The sequence below is a fragment of the Schistocerca piceifrons genome, chromosome 2 (assembly GCF_021461385.2).
Source record: "Schistocerca piceifrons isolate TAMUIC-IGC-003096 chromosome 2, iqSchPice1.1, whole genome shotgun sequence".
In the NCBI taxonomy this organism is placed as follows: domain Eukaryota; kingdom Metazoa; phylum Arthropoda; class Insecta; order Orthoptera; family Acrididae; genus Schistocerca; species Schistocerca piceifrons.
In genome coordinates, this window is record NC_060139.1 from 462,008,846 (window position 1) to 462,030,368 (window position 21,523).

Genomic DNA, 21,523 nt, shown 5'->3' on the forward strand with positions numbered 1-21,523 from the left:
CTTGGTTCAAGAATCATGAAAGAAGGTTGTTTACATGGAAGAACCCTGGATATACTAGAAGGTTTCAGATACATTATATAATGGTAAGACAGAGATTTAGGAACCAGGTTTTAAATTGTAAGACATTTCCAGGGGCAGATGTGGACTCTGACCACAATCTATTGGTTATGAACTGTTGATTAAAACTGAGGAAACTACAAAAAGTGGGAATTTAAGGAGATGGGACCTGTATAAACTGAAAGAACCAGAGGTTGTACAGAGTTTCAGGGAGAGCATAAGGGATCAATTGACAGGAATTGGTAGAAAGAAATACAGTAGAAGAAGAAAGGGTAGCTCTGAGGAATGAAATAGTGAAGGCAGCAGAGGATCAAGTAGGTAAAAAGACGAGGGCTAGTAGAAATCCTTAGGTAACAGAAAGCAGGTGTTGATAGGTGTGAAAATTACCGAACTATCAGTTTAATAATCCACGACTGCAAAATACTAACGAGAATTCTTTACAGACGAATGGAGAAACTGGTAGAAGCCGACCTCGGGGAGTTCAGTTTGGATTCCGTAGAAATAATGGAACACGTGAGGCAATACTGACCCTACGACCTATCTTAGAAGAAAGATTAAAGAAAGGCAAACCTACGTTTCTAGCATTTGTAGACTTAGAGAAAGCTTTTGACAATGTTGACTGGAATACTCTCTTTCAAATTCTGAAGGTGGCAGGGGTAAAATACAGGGAGCGAAAGGCTATTTACAATTTGTACAGAAAGCAGATGGCAGTTACAAGAGTCGAGGGACATGAAAGGGGATCAGCGAGTAAGACACGGTTGTAGCCTCTTCCCGATGCTATTCAATCTGTATGTTGAGCAAGCAGTAAAGGAAACAAAAGAAAAGTTCGGAGTAGGTATTAAAATCCATGGAGAATAAATAAAACTTAGAGGTACGCCGATGACATTGTAATTATGTCAGAGACAGCAAAGGACTTGGAAGAGCAGTTGAACGGAATGGACAGTGTCTTGAAAGGAGGGTATAAGATGAACATCACCAAAAGCAAAACGGGGATAATGGAATGTAGTCGAATTAAGTCGGGTGATGCTAAGGGAATTAAATTAGGAAATGAGACACTTAAAGTAGTAAAGGAGTTTTTCTATTTGGGGAGCACAATAACTGATGATGGTAGAAGTAGGGAGGATATAAAATGTAAACTGGCAATGGCAAGGAAAGCGTTTCTAAAGAAGAGAAATTTGTTAACATCGAGTATAGACTTAAGTGTCAGGAAGTCGTTTCAGAAAGTATTTGTATGGAGTGTAGCCATGTATGGAAGTGAAACATGGACGATAAATAGTTTCGACAAGAAGGGAATAGAAGCTTTCGAAATGTGGGGCTACAGAAGAATGCTGAAGATTAGATGGGTAGATCACATAACTAATGAGGAGGTATTGAATAGAACTGGGGAGAAGAGAAGTTTGTGACACAAGTTGAATAGAAGAAGAGATCAGTTGGTAGGACATGTTCTCAGGCATCAAGGGGTCACCAATTTAATACTGGATGTCAGCGTGGAGGGTAAAAATCGTAGGTGGAGACCAAGAGATTAATACACTAAGCAGATACATAAGGATGTAGGCTGCAGTAGGTACTGGGAGATGAAGAAGCTTGCACAGGATAGAGTAGCATGGAGAGCTGCATCAAACCAGTCTCAGGACTGAAGATCTGATGAACAACAACTAGCCATCTTCAGAAGGTAAAACATTCTTGATCAGTATTGGTGCCATTACGGCTTCGAATATCGTTAAAATCGCTCTTGTAATTGCAATATCCACAAATAACATAATTAAAAAACAACTTTTAATCATTCGTCGCCAATGTAATTGACGCTGGTTGTAAAATACAAGGCGTAATGCCGTTAAAACTTCGTAAATAACACAAGGAGTATTTACAACATCTCATAAGAGACTTAATCATATATCAGGTGATTCAGCTGCACCTACCTATGGGTTTTATGCAACCGATAGCGCCTTCAGATACCACCAGCAAGATTTTCATATACTCTCGCTCGCTACGCCCGAACTATTAGTCCTACAGAAAAAAAAAATGACGGGAGCTTTATGTAGGAAATCTAACGTAGTTACATTTTATACCGGTATACCGTTTTCGCTAGAGGCCGTAGTTCTTGAATTATTGAAGAAAGCCATACAAAAATGATCTTCAAAACGTCGTTTTCTTGAACATCTCGGAAAATGTAAGCTCCAGCTAAAACGTACCATAACACAAAATTTAATTACATTTCTGTGGTGTCACCGCCAGACACCACACTTGCTAGGTGGTAGCCTTTAAATCGGCCGCGGTCCATTAGTATACGTCGGACCCGCGTGTCGCCACTGTCAGTGATCGCAGACCGAGCGCCACCACACGGCAGATCTAGAGAGACTTACTAGCACTCGCCCCAGTTGTACAGCCGACGTTCATATCAATGGTTCACTGACAAATACGCTCTCATTTGCCGAGACGATAGTTAGCATAGCCTTCAGCTACATTTGCTACGACCTAGCAAGGCGCCATAGCTTTGATAATTAATATTGTGAAGCATGTATCATCAAGAGCGATGTTCTACAAATGTGGATTAAAGTTAAGTATTACAGGAACTGCGTCCATTTTCTAAGTTCTCATTTCCTTTTAACTGTTCCAGACCTCACGCCAATCTGCGTGAGCTTAACGCGTGCCTTTCGGCTTCCTCTCGTTGTGACTTGGCTGTCGTGCTAAGTCACAACAATTTCCTTATGACTAACGGTCTGCCTTTAGTAAACGACAAGCCAGGGAATATGGAAATTTCGCCCGCAGTTTTTAAACGCGTTGTGGTTGAATCACCTTATATATTATGTTGTTGTATTGTGGTAAATTTGAATAGTATAGCGGCTGGTGCCTATTACAACGTTCAAGAATTGCAATATTCGACATATGCACAATATACAGATGTGTGGCCTGTACTGAAGCGAAATGGCTAATTTGTATCTTGTGGATACATATGTTGTAATAATTCAATTTACAGGTTGCACTTACTTTATTTACCGATTGATTTTTTAATTGCTGCCTCATGGGATTCAGATTATTGGTTATAAAAAAGGAAGGGCAGGAAATATAAATCGGTCAACAGATATTTTGATAGTGTTTATAACACGCGTATTCAATTAAGTATTGTCCACTTCTTGTGCTGTGCCAGTATAAGTACAGAAATTTCTTTTCAAAAATAAACTACCATGAAATTATTTTCGCAGACCTTTATATTTTAGCTTTTCTAAAATAATATTAGCGCTCAGATAAGTCTTCTATTTCCCCATTATAAGAGAATTTTATTAGATCCATAACGGGCCAGTAAAAAATATGTTATTCCGGAATGGAAGAAGGATATTCAAAACTTATATGCTACTAACTTTAACAACGAATATCCCAGAGGGAAAAAACTGAATGTTGAGACAAAACGAAAAAAAAAAATATTCAAAACTTAGATGCAACCATCTTCAACAACGAATATTCCAAAAGGGAAAACTGAAATGGCTTCAGATCATTTGAAACAAAACTTTATCTGGTCGATTTCCATTATTTTCAGTAATTTAAGGAAACAGCAATAAATAGCTAACATTTTAGTATTAAGTTCATCTGGTGTATACATTGTTTTACATCAGGTTGTTAAGTAGATTCCAGTCTGAATACATAGTTTCATAGCAATGGTATTCGTTTTGACCAAATAACAAGCTAGAAGCGTTGCTGGTGTCACCTGTTAGAACGATGTTTTTTTATAGCTGATTGATGACTGAATTTCAGGTTGTGACGCTACTTAATTGTACATTCTGTATTGCCATTCTGGATGTCGCCTAGCCATATTCTATATATATCGGCTCTCTAGGGCAAGGTAGACCAATCAAGTCCGTTTATTCATATAGCCTCTGCAATCAGTGCAATTTCATAAAGGAGTCTGTGTATTACTTGCAAAAGAATAACAAGAACTAAATGATTGATATCTAAAGTTGAAGAAATGGGTGGATTCGGTGATAGAATTAACATCCTTCCATTCAGCGTTCAACCTAATTCAAAGCTCTCTTACTGTGGTCTCATGTTCCCAAAATCCCGGCTTGTTTCCAGACAAGCTCGGACCTAAATGGCGCTGAAAAACTGCCGTAATTGGTGGAGTACCACATGAACCGAGAGGGAGCATGTTATCCGGAAACACGTTTCTGGCCGCACTAACTCACAGCTTCACTGGCGCCCCTTACAGCCCTCCATAATGTACGAAAATTTATAGCCGGCATTATTCGAGTCTCTCTCTACCTCCCTCTCTTTCTCTCTCTCTCCCTCTCCCTCTTTTAAAAACAATTTTTCTTTTTTTAAACACTTCGCTGAAAATATTTTACCGAGATATTATTTCCTATGTTGTTATTGAGTCCGTGAAATTTGTCGACGGTTAAAAACGCTGAAACAATAAAACCACATTCTGACCAAGAGTGGATTTCTACCTGACACATCCTTTCGTCCTTGACAGCTATTCCTTTTCAATCTGACGAATTTTTAAAAAGTGATTTTATTTCCCAATCCTTTTTCTTATTCGTTTAGCTTTAAATGATACTAGAAAAATAAGAAAAAATTACTCGAGTTCAAAGTTTTTGGAGGGAAGCACCGTCACGATCGTGAAGGTCAAGATAATAACAATACAAAATACTTGAGAGAACATAAAATTTATTATGCTTGCTAAAACGTACATTATTTAATTTTGAAGTCCAACTTTTGTTCCACCAAATGTAAATGTAAATTGGTCTTCTTGATTTTCAGTTGGGAGAAACATGGAAGCCTTTAAAGTACGTCTTGCCCTTCGACAGACACAGAGTACACTTTACACTTTTCGTACGACATTTTGCTGCGGCTTTTTCAAGACTCGTGTCTGCAAGCACCTGGTGCTGGAATGTGATCAGAATTTGGGAAATGTTCATATACATCATAACGCTTAACGCTGCATGGATATTTAGCAGGTGGGTTAAAGAATTTAGATCTTTTGACCGCAGGAAATTCTTCATCTTGTTCCGTCTCACTGTCACTTAACACTCTTCTATTCATAGGTGGACCTGCAGGCAATCCTTTTACTGCCTAGAAACATATAAAAATAGCAGATAAAATTTGTGTAAAGATAAAATAATTCGGTATTGCAACTTATCCCTTACCTCTGATTTGAAGTGTACTAAATCTTTTTTGTTCTTTTCTTGAAATATTATTCCCTTTGATGCTTGTCATGTATTTGTTACAAGCATCTACGACAACGAGGTCCGCAAAGTGCAAAATTACTTTCCAAGTCCATTTTTCATTTCTGAACCAGGCTCCACAACATTCCATCTGCTGCTCTCAAATATAAAATCCACTTACTTTTGATTGTATTTGCGTATCATAGGAGGACAATTGACTACAATGTGTTAATCTCAGAAAAGACTTCCTGAAACTTAAATCTATACTCGATGTTAACAAATTTCTCTTCTTCAGAAACGCTTTCCTTTCCACTGGCATTCTACATTTTATATCCTCCCTACTTCGACCGTCGTCAGTTATTTTGCTCCCCAAATAGCAAAACTCATCTACTACTTTAAGTGCCTCATATCCTAATATAATTCCATCAGCATCATCTGATTTAAATCGACTACATTCCATTATCCTTCTTTGGCTTTTGTTGATGTTCGTCTTATATTCTCCTTTCAAGACATTGCCCATTCCCTTCAACTGCTCTTCCAGATCCTTTGCTGTCTGTGACAGAATTACAATGTCATTGGAAAACCTCAAAGTTTTTATGTCTTCTTCATAGATTTTAATTCCTACACCAAATTTTTCTTTTGTTTCCTTTACTGTTTGCTCAATATACAGATTGAATAAAATCGGGGATAGGCTATAACCCTGTCTCTCTCTCTTCCCAACCACTGCTTCCCTTTCATGCCCCTAGACTCTTATAACTGCCATGTGGTTACTACACAAATTGTAGATAGCCTTTCGCTGCCTGTATTTGACCCCTACCACCTCTAAAATTTGAAAGAGAGTATTCCAGTCAACATTACCAAAAGCTTTCTCTCAGTCTACAAATGCTAGAAACGTAGATTTTCCTTTACATAATCTACATTCTAAGATAAGTCGTAGGGTCAGTATTGCCTCGCGTCTCCCAACGTTTCTCTAATGCTCCTTTCATCTTTCTGCTTTCCCTTCTTTGCTTAGGACTTGTTTTCCATCTGAGCGCTTGATAGTCATACAGGTGGTTTTCTTTTCTCCAAATGTCTCTTTAATTTTCCTATATGCATTAGTGATATATGCTTCTACATCTTTACATTTGTCCTGTAGCCATTCCTGCTTAACCATTTTGTCCTTCCTGTCGATCTCATTTTTTAAACGTTTCTGTTCCCTTTCACCCACCTCATTTATTGCATTTTCATATTTCCTCCTTTCATCGATTAAATTCAATATCTCTTGCGTTAGCCAAGGATTTCTACTAGCCCTCGTCTTTTTACCAACTTAATCCTCTACTGCGTTCACTATTTCACCTCTCAAAGCTGCTCATCTTCTACTGTATTTCTTTCCCCCGTTCCTGCCGATCGTTCCGTAATATTCTCTCTGAAACTCTCTGCAGCCTCTAGTTCCTTCAGTTTATCCAGGTCCCATCTCCTTAAATTCCCACCTTTTTGCAGTTCCTTCAGTTTTAATCTACAGTTCATAACCAATAAATTGTGGTTAGAGTTCACATCTGCCCCTGGAAATATCTTACAATTTAAAAGCTCGTTCCTAAATCGCTGTCTTACCGTTATATATTCTATCTGAAACTTTCCAGTGTCGCCAGGTCCCTTCTGCGTACACAACCTTCTTTCATGATTCTTAATCCAAGTGTTACCTATGAATAAGTTATGGCTGTGTGCAAAATTCTATTAGACAGCCTCGACTTTGATTCCTTACCCCCAGTCCATATTCACCTACTACCTTTCCTTCTCTTCCTTTTCCTACTCTCAAATTGCAGTCTCCCATGACTCCCAAGTCTTCGCCTGCCTTAACTATTTGAATTATTTGTTTTATCGCGTCATACATTTCTTCATTCTCTTCATCATCTGCGGAGTTAGTTGGCATAAAAACTTATACTACTATGATAGGCAGGGGCTTCGTGTCCGTCTTGGCTACGATAATGCGTTCACTATGCCATTCGTAGTAGATTACCGGCGCTCATATTTTTTTAAACAATATTAAACCTACTTCTGCATTACACCTATTTGTTTTGTATTTATAACCTTGTGTTAACCTATTACAGAGCCATTTATCACAAAGCGAAAAAATGTGGCCCAACTAAAACATTCATATTTCTTTACGTACTATATGAATATGTAATAAAAATGGGGTTTCCTATTTAAAAACCGCAGTTGACATCCGTTTGACCTATGGCACTGCCATCTTGCGGGCCAACCATAGCGCCATCTGGTTGTCCCCTTCAAGCTAGACGAGTTTCGTTCTTTGTAGTTTTTTCGTTTGATGCTTATTTCGTGAGATATTTGAACCCGGTCACTATCAATGGAACACCCTGTATAAATGAACTGACAGACACGAAGAGCAGCCATTTATGGCTGTTTCCTGGTGGCGCTTTCGGGAAGGTGTCGTTGTTGATTGACTGTCGGAGGATACAAGACGACCTACAAGGAACCCCTAGAGTGGGAGGTCGCAAGTTCACTCTTTAGTAAGGCTCGTTTCGTAGTGCTGTGTTAATAATTATGACAGGAAAATATAAGTAGCTAATGATTCACCATATTCCTCAGCAGGGCAACAGAAAACGAGTGTCTGGGAGGTGCAGAGCTCAAACTTCTGTGGGATTTATGTATTGCACCTAACAAAATGGACATCTCCGACATTCAAGAAATGTTCAAAACAAACATTGACTACTGAACACTGAATCGAAAATGGTGCCTCATAGTGATCACGAAAGTTCACACCATCAACATCGAAGGCGAACACCTTGGGAGTTACAAACCTTGCAGGACGCTCAGACTGGTGCCAACTCTTCAAGATTTCATATAGAATCGTAGACGTGACTGGGTAACGACAACTGGTAGAATATTATGGCATGCAACCGAGTGTCGTGGAACTTACTGTGAAACTCGCTATCCTTTAACGCGTAGCTGTGATAATATAATTTATAGGCACGGGAAAAACAAACGTCCTCAAGTTGAGTTTATCCAGCGGTTCCAGGTGGTATGGACTGCTATGTCTCACACTTTTATGGAGAGATAGTTTGCTCTACTGTCGAATGATTTTGATGAGCAGACGGGAAATGCAGCAAAAGCATGTTATTTTGACCAGCTATTGGCCAAAAACAGCGCTCATGCCATAGCTCTCTCACGCCCATTTTCCCACCCTTGCTTGTTGTGAGGTAAATGCTCCTAATTGCCCTGGAAAGATCAAGCTCACGACAAGGTATTGTAGGAGGCATAGAACCTCGAACTTCTCTGAACACAACAAATAAGTTTCCAATCAGTTCACTGTCCAGATTAACAGTCGGTATAATCGTATACGAATACATTAAGACATTCATGTTTGTTGATCTTGATAAAACTCCGTTGGTACATCTAATATCCAGGGTTCCTTTCACTTGCATTTCCTCTTCAGATCCCGGTTGTCTGTAGTTGAAAACAAATTCCTTAGTGAACGACAGGGATCAGTTTGTTTATCTCATCTACAAATACACTCCTGGAAATTGAAATAAGAACACCGTGAATTCATTGTCCCAGGAAGGGGAAACTTTATTGACACATTCCTGGGGTCAGATACATCACATGATCACACTGACAGAACCACAGGCACATAGACACAGGCAACAGAGCATGCACAATGTCGGCACTAGTACAGTGTATATCCACCTTTCGCAGCAATGCAGGCTGCTATTCTCCCATGGAGACGATCGTAGAGATGCTGGATGTAGTCCTGTGGAACGGCTTGCCATGCCATTTCCACCTGGCGCCTCAGTTGGACCAGGGTTCGTGCTGGACGTGCAGACCGCGTGAGACGACGCTTCATCCAGTCCCAAACATGCTCAATGGGGGACAGATCCGGAGATCTTGCTGGCCAGGGTAGCTGACTTACACCTTCTAGAGCACGTTGGGTGGCACGGGATACATGCGGACGTGCATTGTCCTGTTGGAACAGCAAGTTCCCTTGCCGGTCTAGGAATGGTAGAACGATGGGTTCGATGACGGTTTGGATGTACCGTGCACTATTCAGTGTCCCCTCGACGATCATCAGTGGTGTACGGCCAGTGTAGGAGATCGCTCCCCACACCATGATGCCGGGTGTTGGCCCTGTGTGCCTCGGTCGTATGCAGTCCTGATTGTGGCGCTCACCTGCACGGCGCCAAACACGCATACGACCATCAATGGCACCAAGGCAGAAGCGACTCTCGTCGCTGAAGACGACACGTCTCCATTCGTCCCTCCATTCACGCCTGTCGCGACACCACTGGAGGCGGGCTGCACGATGTTGGGGCGTGAACAGAAGACGGCCTAACGGTGTGCGGCACCGTATCCCAGCTTCATGGAGACGGTTGTGAATGGTCCTCGCCGATACCCCAGGAGCAACAGTGTCCCTAATTTGCTGGGAAGTGGCGGTGCGGTCCCCTACGGCACTGCGTTGGATCGTACGGTCTTGGCGTGCATCCGTGCGTCGCTGCGGTCCGGTCCCAGGTCGACGGGCACGTGCACCTTCCGCCGACCACTGGCGACAACATCGATGTACTGTGGAGACCTCACGCCCCACGTGTTGAGCAATTCGGCGGTACGTCCACCCGGCCTCCCGCATGCCCACTATACGCCCTCGCTCAAAGTCCGTCAACTGCACATACGGTTCACGTCCACGCTGTCGCGGCATGCTACCAGTGTTAAAGACTGCGATGGAGCTCCGTATACCACGGCAAACTGGCTGACACTGACGGCGGCGGTGCACAAATGCCTGCCCAGCTAGCGCCATTCGGCGGCCAACACCGCGGTTCCTGGTGTGTCCGCTGTGCCGTGCGTGTGATCATTGCTTGTACAGCCCTCTCGCAGTGTCCGGAGCAAGTATGGTGGGTCTGGCACACCGGTGTCAATGTGTTCTTTTTTCCATTTCCAGGAGTGTATTCGGTCCGATTCTGTAGTTTTCTGTGGGTCCTCAAGTTGACGCTTTGTTTGAAATTTTGTTATCTTATGTCTTCCAATTCTACAGCACTGTTTGAAGGTATGCAGCCATTCACTTCTTCGCTTCAAATCACAGTAATCTATGACTGGGGTTATTTGATGTGCATAACGTAGTAGTTGACTATCATGCACATTCTGTAAATTGTATCTATCATCCTTGAAACGCAAAGACACCAGTTTTTTAACTAGTGCGCCTTGTCCTCCCTTGAATATCCGTAGTTTTTCTTATGCACTACGCGATCATATTGCTGCGGACTTAATCAAAATCTCTTCATAAATGCTTTTTTACTATGCTACGAATGATCGTCCATGTATGTGATTATGTTTACTACTCACACCATGGACAACAATTGTCCATCACCAAGTTTCACTGGAGACGGGATTTCTGCCTCCCTGTTTCCCAAGGACGATGAACTACATACCCCGACATACGTTTCAATATCACTTTAACTTATTAAGCATATATCGTCATCACTGTACTCCCCACGTACACTGTCCGCACAGTCGGACCGTATACGACACCATATATTCCACTGACTCATCTTTTAGAAATGGTAATGTTTCTTCTGCCACTTATTTCTCACTGTACGAATTACTTTGGGTTCCTTTCTAACGAAATGACAAAATCGTCGATTTTTGTTGTAGATATAATGCTGTGATTTTGCTTTGCTTATCGTTGTCATTGCTCTGTTTTATCTCAGCACCACCTGAACTGTAGCACTGTTGTGAGTTAATTGTCAACTAAGCAGTTCAACAACGCTCTGTGGCCTCATGCTGTGCCCACCATTGAATACCTCTAGTTCGCTCTCTGTTGTCATTAGCAGTCAATATTATAGTTGCATGGTAGACAATGTGTGGGATGCCGAATGGAATAAAGTTCATTGGCCTTTTGGACCTCACACTCAAGGGCTCCCTTGTTAGACGGAATTTATAGTTGGTATGATGAATGATAGCCTGTTCTAAGAGTATAAAAACGTAAAATAATACAGATGAGTAGGAAAAGCAATACCGTAATGTTCGAATGCATATTAGTAGCCAGGTTGATGAAATTTGTAGCTGTAATGTTGCATAGCGATATGAAATGGAATGAGTGCGTCAAGTTGGTAGTATGGAAGGCGGAAGATCGACTCTGTTTAATTCAGAGAATTTTGGGAAAGTGTAGTTCATCTGTAGAGGAGGCGGCAACCCATTTTCGAGAACTCGAGTGTTAGGGATCGCCACTGTGTCAGACTAAAGAAAGACATCTAAGAAATGCAGAGGCGGGCTGCTAGATATGTTACCGGTAGGTTCGATCACACGCAGTTATTACGGAGCTACTTCGTGAACTCAAATGGGAATCCCTGAATGGAAGGCGACGTTCTCCTCACGAAGCACTATTGGAGAAATACAGAGAACTGGCATTTAACGCCGACTGGAGAACGATTTTACTGGCGCCAGTGTACATCTCACGTAAGGGGCACGAAGACAAGATGAGAGAAATTTCAGATCGTACGACAGCATATAGACCGTCGTCTTCCCCACCTACACTATTTGCGAATGGAACAGAGAAGTCTATAACTAGCAGTGGTACCACAAGCTTCCGCCATGCACAGTACTATGGATTGCTGAGTACGTATGTAGACGTAGATGCAGATATTTAATATTACAGAAAATGTGCGCTAAACAGCCAGGCACACTCAAGTAGCTCTGCTTATCTAAGAAAACTCCGTGTGGTCCTCACCCACTGGCCGTCGTTTCATGTCCGCAGTTACACAATGGCACATTTCAGACCAAAGATAATCTGGATCATTCTTATCGATTTGACGTTCCCTAGCCTTTCCTGATTTGACTGTCAACTTCTTCAACCTGTAGTTCATCCTTCAAATTATTACCATTGCAGCAATCTGTTTGATGATTTTCCGTGGTGGAGGGCACGGGAGTTAGAAGAAAGCAGAGCAAAGCACTTGAAGCTCGCATACTGCTTGTTAGCCTCTAACCTCACTGCACAATATCACTCGAGTAGAACTGCCCTAAGAATACTCTTATTTTACAGAATTTTGTTCCATGAAAGAACCGCAGAACAGTCTCGTATCTGTTAGTAAAGTATTAGCTAGTAAGCATGCTTTCATAGCGCAACGGAGTATATGAAGGAAGCCTCTAAGCTAAGTTAAACTAACTATGCAATGCTTACAACCAGAAATATTGAGTCATTCTAAGACGTCTTACAACGCAGATGAATCGTTTATTACAAAAAAAGCGAGTGCCATGCAGAAGGAGACTGAACTTTGCTGCCTAACACCCGACCGTAAGAAACTTGAATATCGAAAGAAATAACTCTCGATGTACTCAGGACTGCAGCACGTGTCTCAAAGTTTTTCGCAGCTGAAACCTGCCTCATATTGGCTGAAAGTTGGTGGCGAAAGCAGTTTCTTGTTATATTACTTTTGCGGGGGGTAGAGTGTTTCCAGTGAGTTGCTCTCACATCAACTACCAATGTGGATAAAGGATAAAGAAGCAAAAACAAACTGTCCATAATCATCAGAAAATTTAGAAATATTTACGGAATAAAAAGTAATAAAATGCAGTGTTGAAGTAACTAACGTTCTTATCCAAGAAGTAAGCGATGAAAGCTCATAAGCAAAGGACATGTATGTCCTCTAGCAGAGCACATGGAAATACAATACCATAAATTCTCAAAATCAGCAGTAAAGGAAACCCATTTATTCTCACAGCCCCACAGTATTCTTAAATTAGTGAGAAATTTGCTTGAAACACGACTTTTATTCAAGGATGATTTAATGAATAACCGATACTGATTCTTGTACTGCAGATAACACCTCTGTCGGAAAAAGGAGCTCCTATCTCATCTGCAGCACATCCGCAGAGCTGAAAATCATGAACTATAGAAGTACGTCGGTGCAATGGTAGCAAGCAACGCCCTCACCAACAATAATGAATACTGTAGCTTAGAAACGCCGATCTAAATACTGCACTAGATGCTACGCCTGAATTGAACACACAGATCAAGATAGCTGTTGCAGTCACCGATCTCACGTAAAAGAAGATGTATGGTCAAACCCGAATATCCTGTGTTGGAAACAGCGAATTAGTAGGAAGTGTGACGCTTCGAGTCCATATGGTCCGTAGGAGTTCGAATCGAAAGCCCTACACCACACGATAGACCAGCAGGGTTCCGCCGTCCAACTACAGCATGCAGACGTGTTTCACCATACAACCACTGATGTGATACCCTAGCACACGAAAACAGTCTGCCTTTTACCACCAAAGTAACTAATAGCTAGCAACACTCGTAGTGATAAATAATATGAAAGACGTTTCTAACAGTCGGTTTTAATGTTCTGTTCCAGTCAACGAGTGTCGTGGGAAGACGAGGACTGCAGAGGAAGTAATCTCCACCGCCCTCAAGTAGAGTTACGATTAAAAAGGAATGAAGCGCAGACTAATGAACTCGGTTTTTTCGTAAACTTGAAGTACAGTTGAACTACAAAGCAGTGGGATGCTACATTTCGGCATGCAGAATACTTTCTTCGAAAACTATGAAATTAATAACAAAAAAGGAACGATTCTTTGTTTGTTTCTGCACCGATCTCAAACTGCAAAGGTTACTAGTTGTTGGCACATGTACGCTACTTCCTCACGTCACCTGATTTATTTAGACCCACAGTGGTGAATGCATCAAGAAATGACTGCCCGTGTATAACGTTCGTGAGCAGAACTGTCGGCTTGTAGACTGTTACTGTCTGTGACTCAAAGAATACGACGCGTAACTGATATGTCACTTAGCATCAAAAACTTTTTAATATGCATTGCCTCCCATTTCGACTGCCGAGACGTGGCTCTGTCAACAAATATGAGCGTGCTAATTGTTCAGTGAGATAAAAAAATGTCTGAATCTGTTCCTCCACATTACAACAATGTGTCAGTGCAAAAACCGGCCGAGACTGAAATATAGGCGTGCGAAAAATTTCAATTATTCAAGATCTCAGTCGCCTTTTCTAGATGTATCGCTACATTCTTAATAAGTAAAAACTTTGCGCTGAAAAAATTAAATGGCGATTACTGCGGTTATCTTCCATAGCATTATCGTACACGAAACATCACAGATAAGTTTTTTTTTTGGCTTTTCAAGAGATTTTCTTTTAATTATTAGTGCACTGATTCGTACATAGCCTCCTTTAAGCTGTCTTTATATATATAATCTGCGTATCGACGATTCCTGGGACCGCTATACTTTTAGAATGGTTTATGAATGCTTCATCACCACAATGTGTCACCGAATTCGTTGTAGAGTTTTATTTTACTATGCTTAGTAACGAAATTTTTAAACCAAATTCTACTTTTTTGTGGATACGACTGAATGAAATTGCGAGTAGCGTTTCTTCTACCCTGCTGACTCAATATGTATTTTAGAGATCTGTATTGTGTTCCAAAGAAAGTCACAAGATCAAAAAGACTCTTTTTCCACTACGAAATAGAAATATGAATCGGCCGTGCCGTTAGAAAATTATTGAAATGATTTCAAAATTTGCTGAAGGATATTCGAGGCAGGTTAAATAAAAGATTCCTTACACTGAACCTCACATTTGATCAGTTTTTATATCATCATATATCCTGCAGTTGGCATAAACACAAAACTTTTCAGACTATATGATAGACCAAAGTGCCGCGGTAGCAAACTGAAAGGTGGAGATTAAAGAAAGTACGTGCCGTATTCTTGTAAAAGGGCGGAATTAGGTCACGTGACTACACACAGAAATATTAGTATAACAATTATTCTTAAGGTTTCTGGATTATGAATCCGTACTTTAAAGCGAATTTAATTAATTAACATAGCGTAGTTACTTCGCAAGCAAAACCCTTCATAATACACAGAAATCCGGTCCCGCTCGAGCCATGTAAATATAATGTGATGAAAGTAGTTGGAGTTCTGAAGCTAATGCTATGCTAAAAAGGCCACGGGAATCATTCGCGAGGGGTGCACACGCTTATAAATTCATGTTCACAAAGACGTAAAACAGGCTTGCAAGAAGCATACACAATCGCTCCACTAAGCATGAAAGTATTTTATTTCATGAAGTGAGAGAACAAACCTGCAAGCTATTTTAGGAACTCTCTACGTGAGTCATCGTTAAGTTATCTGGACATGTCTTTGTCTCTCCGTCCTTCAATTACGATGAGGTCTTCATCGGATTATGTACATATTTCTTCATCCGACTACACCGAAGATTGTATCACCATCATGTGCAATATCTTCGCTTTGGATAGTACTAAGCAAGCAGCCAGTAGGTTATGCAATCCTTTTCCGATACCAGAAGGTAAATGTGGAGACACTATAGCCCGAATCCAACTGAAGCTATAATAGTCTATCATGAATTAATCAATACATATTTCAATGGTAAGATAAGAGTGAAGTAATGGTATTTGGAAGAGAGAAAGGAATCAACAGAAATATTACCTTGAATGGAGAACCCCTCAAAGTGTTAGAAAGTTTCACTTATTTAGGGAGTGAAATATATAGGAATGGAAGAAAAACTAACGAAATTAATAGGAGGTTACACAAGGGAGGCAATTCCTACCAAACAATAAAACACCTGATTTGGAACAAGGAAGTTTCAGGAAAAAAAACTCCTTATGTATAAGAATTATTACTTCCCTATCGTCAGCTATTGTGGAGAAACATGGACAATGACAGAAAGGGACTGGAGCAGACTGCAAGCAGGGGAACTGAAATTTCTCAGAGCAGTTAAGGGAAAAACAAGAATGGACAGAGTAAGCAATGTAGAGATTAGAAAGGACCTTAAACAAGAAAGTATGAGAGAAGAAACTGAAAGAAAGAGATGAAGATGGTATGGGCATGTTAAGAGGATGCATGGGCAGAGACTCCCCAAAATTATGGAAGAACTAAAGATGGATGGGAAAAGACCTAGAGGACCCCAGGAACACGGTGGAAAATGGGAGTGAGAATATCTGTGGAAAGGAGAGGTGTGACCTGGCAGCAAGTGGAGGAAAAAAAGTGGTGGGAGAACCGAGCCAAATGGAGAGGACTCGTCAGCACCCAGACCCGGCAATAGCTGTAGCGGGATCCGGATATAGATAGATAGATAGATATTTCAATGGTGAATTTTACATTGTCATGCTACGTGGAACTATGCTATTATAATGAAACTTAAATCGTCATAAGCAGGCTACAATGGAATGTTAGATATCACTTTTGAAGAAACAAGTACGTGATTTAAGTTCCAAGTTTGAATGACTACATGGATTCCTCTCAGTTACCCCAAGAATTACAAAAACAGCAATAAATTGATGGAAAGGTAAACACTTAACTCCAAAACAGAATAGATCTTTTCCATGATAGCCCAGAACAATACGAGATGCAAACCAGGCACGCTAAAACGTGCTCGATTCATGGGTGAAAAGGAGGTGAGGGTGGCAGTTGATTCTGTGACTCCGGCTGTGTGTAGTCTCAGCTGACAACATCGAGAGGAGTCGGTGAACTTCTTTGATTTGGCGGGAATTCGAACCAGTTACACTCTTCTCTGCTCTCTCTCCCCCTCTCTCTCCCCCTCTCTCTCCCCCTCTCTCTCCCCCTCTCTCTCCCCCTCTCTCTCCCCCTCTCTCTCCCCCCCTCTCTCTTCCTGCTACCTGTGTGTGTGTGTGTGTGTGTGTGTGTGTGTGTGTGTGTGTGTGTGTGTGCGTGTTTTAAATGTTCTACCTTCCTTTGCGTTGGATTTTCATACAGTTGTTTCTGATGTAAAATAATGTTTAATGAAATTAGCATAACATTAACTTTCAGCAAAACATAAAAAATTGCATGAAATTCCTGTTTCACTCGACACCTATCACTTTTTATGTATTTGGTCAATATGTAACGTTTGTTGACTGTTTTTTAGCCTAGCGGTTACAACCAGCTTTGATCCTTGAGAAAATCGTAAATTTGTACATCTACATATTTAAATTCGTGGAGGCTCGAAGAACTTGCTTACAAAAAATGTAAGTTACATACATTGCAAATTTTTTGTTGTTAATGAGTCAATATCTGCACTGACGAGCGTGCTATGATTCTGGGACGTCTTCGGGTTAAACAGAATTACGTGTTTTATTTTAGATAATTTCGACTTAGTTTGATGACAAAAGAGAAACTTTGGGATGAAACTCAACAGATGTGGCAGTGGTACAGCGTTGTTGCCTCTGCAATAAAGATCTGTTTTTTTGCTGTCCAGTGCCGATGTGTTTTTTTATGTTCCACTTGCAGTATACAGGGTGAGACAAATAAATGTTGCCCGGACTAGTGAATACGATTTGATGTGAATTTGTGCCAGCATTAACGGAGGAGAAAAGGCATTGAGTTGCTTCCAACAGGATGGAACAACTGCCCATGCAGCCGGCCGAACATCAGAGCACATTTACACAATCCACCCGCATGACAGAGGTGTTATCAAAGGTTAGTCGCGGTCCTAGCTGGCAACCCAGGTCACCTGATGTGTGAGTCTGCAGTTACTTTGTGTGCGGAGGGCACAAGCCTAAGGTGTATCGCGACAACACTCATAGTCTGCCAGAGCTGCAGCAGAACATTTCGAATCAGACTGCAGCAATTCCAGCAGTCCACCTTCCATCCGGCTTCAGCAACTTGATGACCAGGGCCCGAAATTGTCAAGAGATGAATGACGGTCACTTTCAACATCTGCCATAATCAGGTTACTACAGTTTTTCTTTCCTCCGCTGTGTTTCTCTGTGTCCTGGAACTCTGTTCTCCGGACCACTTGTGACCAAACATGTGATTTGTGTATACTGAAACAGAATGAAGGCTTTCACGACCGGGTGGCATGGCTGTTGATATATTTTCCGGGATGTGAGGTCGTGGTCCAAGAACTTTTCTGCTCCTTACGTTTCGTCCAGCGCAGTCCTGGACGAAACGTAAGGAGCAGAAAAGTTCTTGGACCACGACCTCACATCCCGGAAAGTATATCAACAGCCATATACTGAAACAGCTTTCCCGAGTAAACAAACCCTTTTCGGTCTACAATACTTCGACTGGAAATAAGGGGCGCACGCCATGGGGAAAACCTGCAGGTGCTAGTGCTGCCATGCGCCGAAGATGGAGAGGATGGAGCTACTGATCCTGTAACACATTCCACACAGTACTATTTCCGATGCTGATGTATACAGCACGTCGTGTAGTTGAAGATGGAATGTTTTCAACATGTCGCAGAATTTCGTCTTCCATTTCTGGAATTCGCGTTGTTCGATATAATTTTTTGTTATGGAAAAGCTTTTAAGCCTGTAAAGGCTTGGAAGTGATTGAGATTTTATAATGTTCTGTTATTTGTTTTCCTTCAATACGAACGTTGCGGTTTACATTTGATGATTTTCACGTACCATCATGGCACACAACTTTGTCATACGCTGTGCTTTAGTGTTCGGTGATTTTAAGTATTTTACTGTTTTTGAGGAAAAATTAGCGGTATTAATTTTATTGTTAACTGCTACTGATATTGTAGTAATTGTTGCATTTTTGGTGACTGGAGAATACTGTAATAAGTAAAAGAGACGTTTCGTAAATCCTGATGTGTTCCCTTCCCGAGGTTACCTTACGGCAGCGGGAGAAATAGTGCCAGTTATCTGTGTGCTCTGTCAACTGTTCATTTGCGCTCTGTTAGATGTAAATGTTTGTTCCGTTGAAAAGGTTATTATATCTTGGGAAATACCATTTCTATAATTGGTAAGTATGTCTTGAAACTATACGTATTTGTTTTTGATGTGTGCTTCACAATTTCATAGCAACTGTATTGTACATGATTTGTAATTTTGGTTTTCTGTGCTGTAGGTTGATTTGATAGTGGCCCCCCACCCGAAGCTAGAGAATTTACAACCTCGGCTGTTTTTGCGTTGTATTGATTAACGCAAGTCGCTGCCCTGCAATTACTCCAGCTTGCTGGAAGTTCGCCAAAATTTGTGATTCCGTAACATCTTCTGCCTCGTTATTCATAGACACATTTTCCGGTATTAAGAAACTGGTATTCTTATTGCGCCATTTGCGGTGTCTGTATGTGGTAATTCATAGCTAGGACCAATCGTATTCACGAAACGGTACTTCGCATAGACAGATAAATTCAAAGCCCCTCACTTGTGAGACTCTACTTTAACTGCACGAAGTTCTCAGTACGGCCGGAAGACGACAGTCTCAACCAAATCAGTGTCCACAGAAAGTTTGTGTAAGAGGCTATTTTACCTGAGCACTTTGTAGTGAGAGATAGAACGAGGTCATGACAGGTTAACGCTTTAAACATCTCCATGATACGTGATCTTGTAGTTCATTCTGGTTAAGGAGTGAGTCTCAAGCCGTCCTCTGACCGGCTGTGAGAACGCACTCGGATGGAGCGGGACTTCACAGCATGGAATCCACGTTCTGCTACATCTGGCACGTCGGATTGTTGCCTTGTGGAGAGAAACGAAGCCAGTGGGATGCAGCATCGGTTCTACGACAGAAGCATTTCGTATGGAGTTAAACTGCGTATTTGGTGTGCTTTTTCTGTTATAGCTTACGTGGTATGAATACAAGCTGTTCCAAAGCACCCGTACATTGAGGATCTCCCTAAAACACTTCGTTTGCTATATTATTTGTCATGATAAAACGATACGAAACGAAATGTCGGTAATTAAAGTCTTACCGTATTTGGTGCGTGTAGTGTTATAACCTGAGTGCTATTTAAGTATACACCTTCAGAGCTACGGGACAATGATGATCAAATGCGCGTAGTCTGTAACAGAGTTTATCACAGTGAAATATCAAATAATGAAATTTAGTAGTACAGACTTTACACATTGTCTATCATATAACTAGGGCACTGATGCCAAAGTAGCAGGTTCACAGCTACCTACTTCAAGTTTTTTCTTTTTCAACTTTTGCATTATAAAGGATTTGCAAACTTTTTCATTAATTTAATGGCAGTATTATCTGAAAGAGTCGATAATATTCATTATGAATAACGTATTTTCTTAAATTCTTGTTGCATAGACCAACGACTAGATTGTTTCCCCAGTGACCAGTAATCTCATCGTGAGAGACAGTCAATGTCAAAAAGAAAAACCAAGTTGGATACAAACTGGAGATTTTGGCTATCATGAAACTTTGTGTAATATATTGGTACAATTGAGTTATTCATGTTTGTGTCTTGCTGGTAAATATCTCTTTCAGTGGCGGAGAGCAGCTTCGAAAATGTCTTCTCTTCCATCCGAACGCAATTACGAAACGAAACCAGATTTTCAAACCTCTATGATGAGGTGCGTGATGGCAGTCAAATACAACATCGATAATAATGGTATTACGAGTGCGCAAGCTGACATTAGACACTCACTTTAACTATATTCAATTTGAAACCGAAGATTAGATGGAGAATCCAGTAAGCTAACGAATAACTTCTAATGGTACTCATCTCAGATCTTTATACAGCATTATGTGGTGTTTCTCTACCAGCAATTAGCTGTTCAAGCCATCGACGACTACAGAATCTTCTTCGCGATTTTCTACACTCTTCTTCGACGATGCCTGACAGTCAACGCAGCTATTTGTCACGCGTCAGTTTCCGTAAACAGACTGTGTGATTAGTGAGAAAATGAAGCCATCTACCTCTAAGAAGCGCTGCGGTTCCATAAGATGCATGTGGTTATTTCAGAGCGTGCAGCAACCACGACAGACACCACGTCTGACATGCGTCGCGATGAAGAAACACGTCTCAAATAGAACGGCCTTGATTGGGTGATTGGTTGATTTGGCAGCGGGGACCAAACAGCAAGGTTAACGGCTCCGTACAATTAGGGAAGGATGGGGAAGGAAGTCGACAGTGCCCTTTTGAAGGAACCGTCCCGCCATTTGCCTTAAGCGATTTAGGGACATTACGAAAAATATAAATCAAGATGGCCGCAAGCGGGTTTGAACCATCGTCGTACAGAATGTGACTCCAGTGTGCTATCCACTGTGCTACCTAGCCCGCTACGACGCCTTTAGCGAAGTATAAATCCTGATGGACACATAACACGGTACACGTAATAACTTAATAGGACTATTCATTTCACCACACTGAGTCTGCAGTAGTAAATTTGTAATCTTATCCATTCGTTATCTCTAGGGTTTCGAATAGAGCACATTATTACGTAAAGAGTAGTTTGTGCAAATTTAGGAAGCCATATCGCGCTGTAAATGTAATTTTGTGTTGAATCATAAATATCTGAATGACGCTGAACTTCTACTATTCAAATAAGGAAGACAAGTCACATTTTGAAATAAAGCGACGCTTGCTTCAATCCTTACACGTAAA

At 41.1% G+C, this 21,523-nt stretch overlaps 1 protein-coding gene across 1 annotated transcript in view; it reads left to right on the forward strand.

The window, feature by feature from the left end:
- The window catches only part of LOC124775482 (allatostatin-A receptor-like), a 67,056-nt gene extending 62,071 nt beyond the window's left edge, over positions 1–4,985 (forward strand). Inside the window, exons 2-3 of the mRNA XM_047250314.1 lie at positions 4,810–4,863; positions 4,911–4,985. Coding sequence (XP_047106270.1) covers positions 4,810–4,863; positions 4,911–4,985 — 129 coding nt within the window. The remainder of the gene's footprint in view (positions 1–4,809; positions 4,864–4,910) is intronic.
- Positions 4,986–21,523: the final 16,538 nt, after the last annotated feature.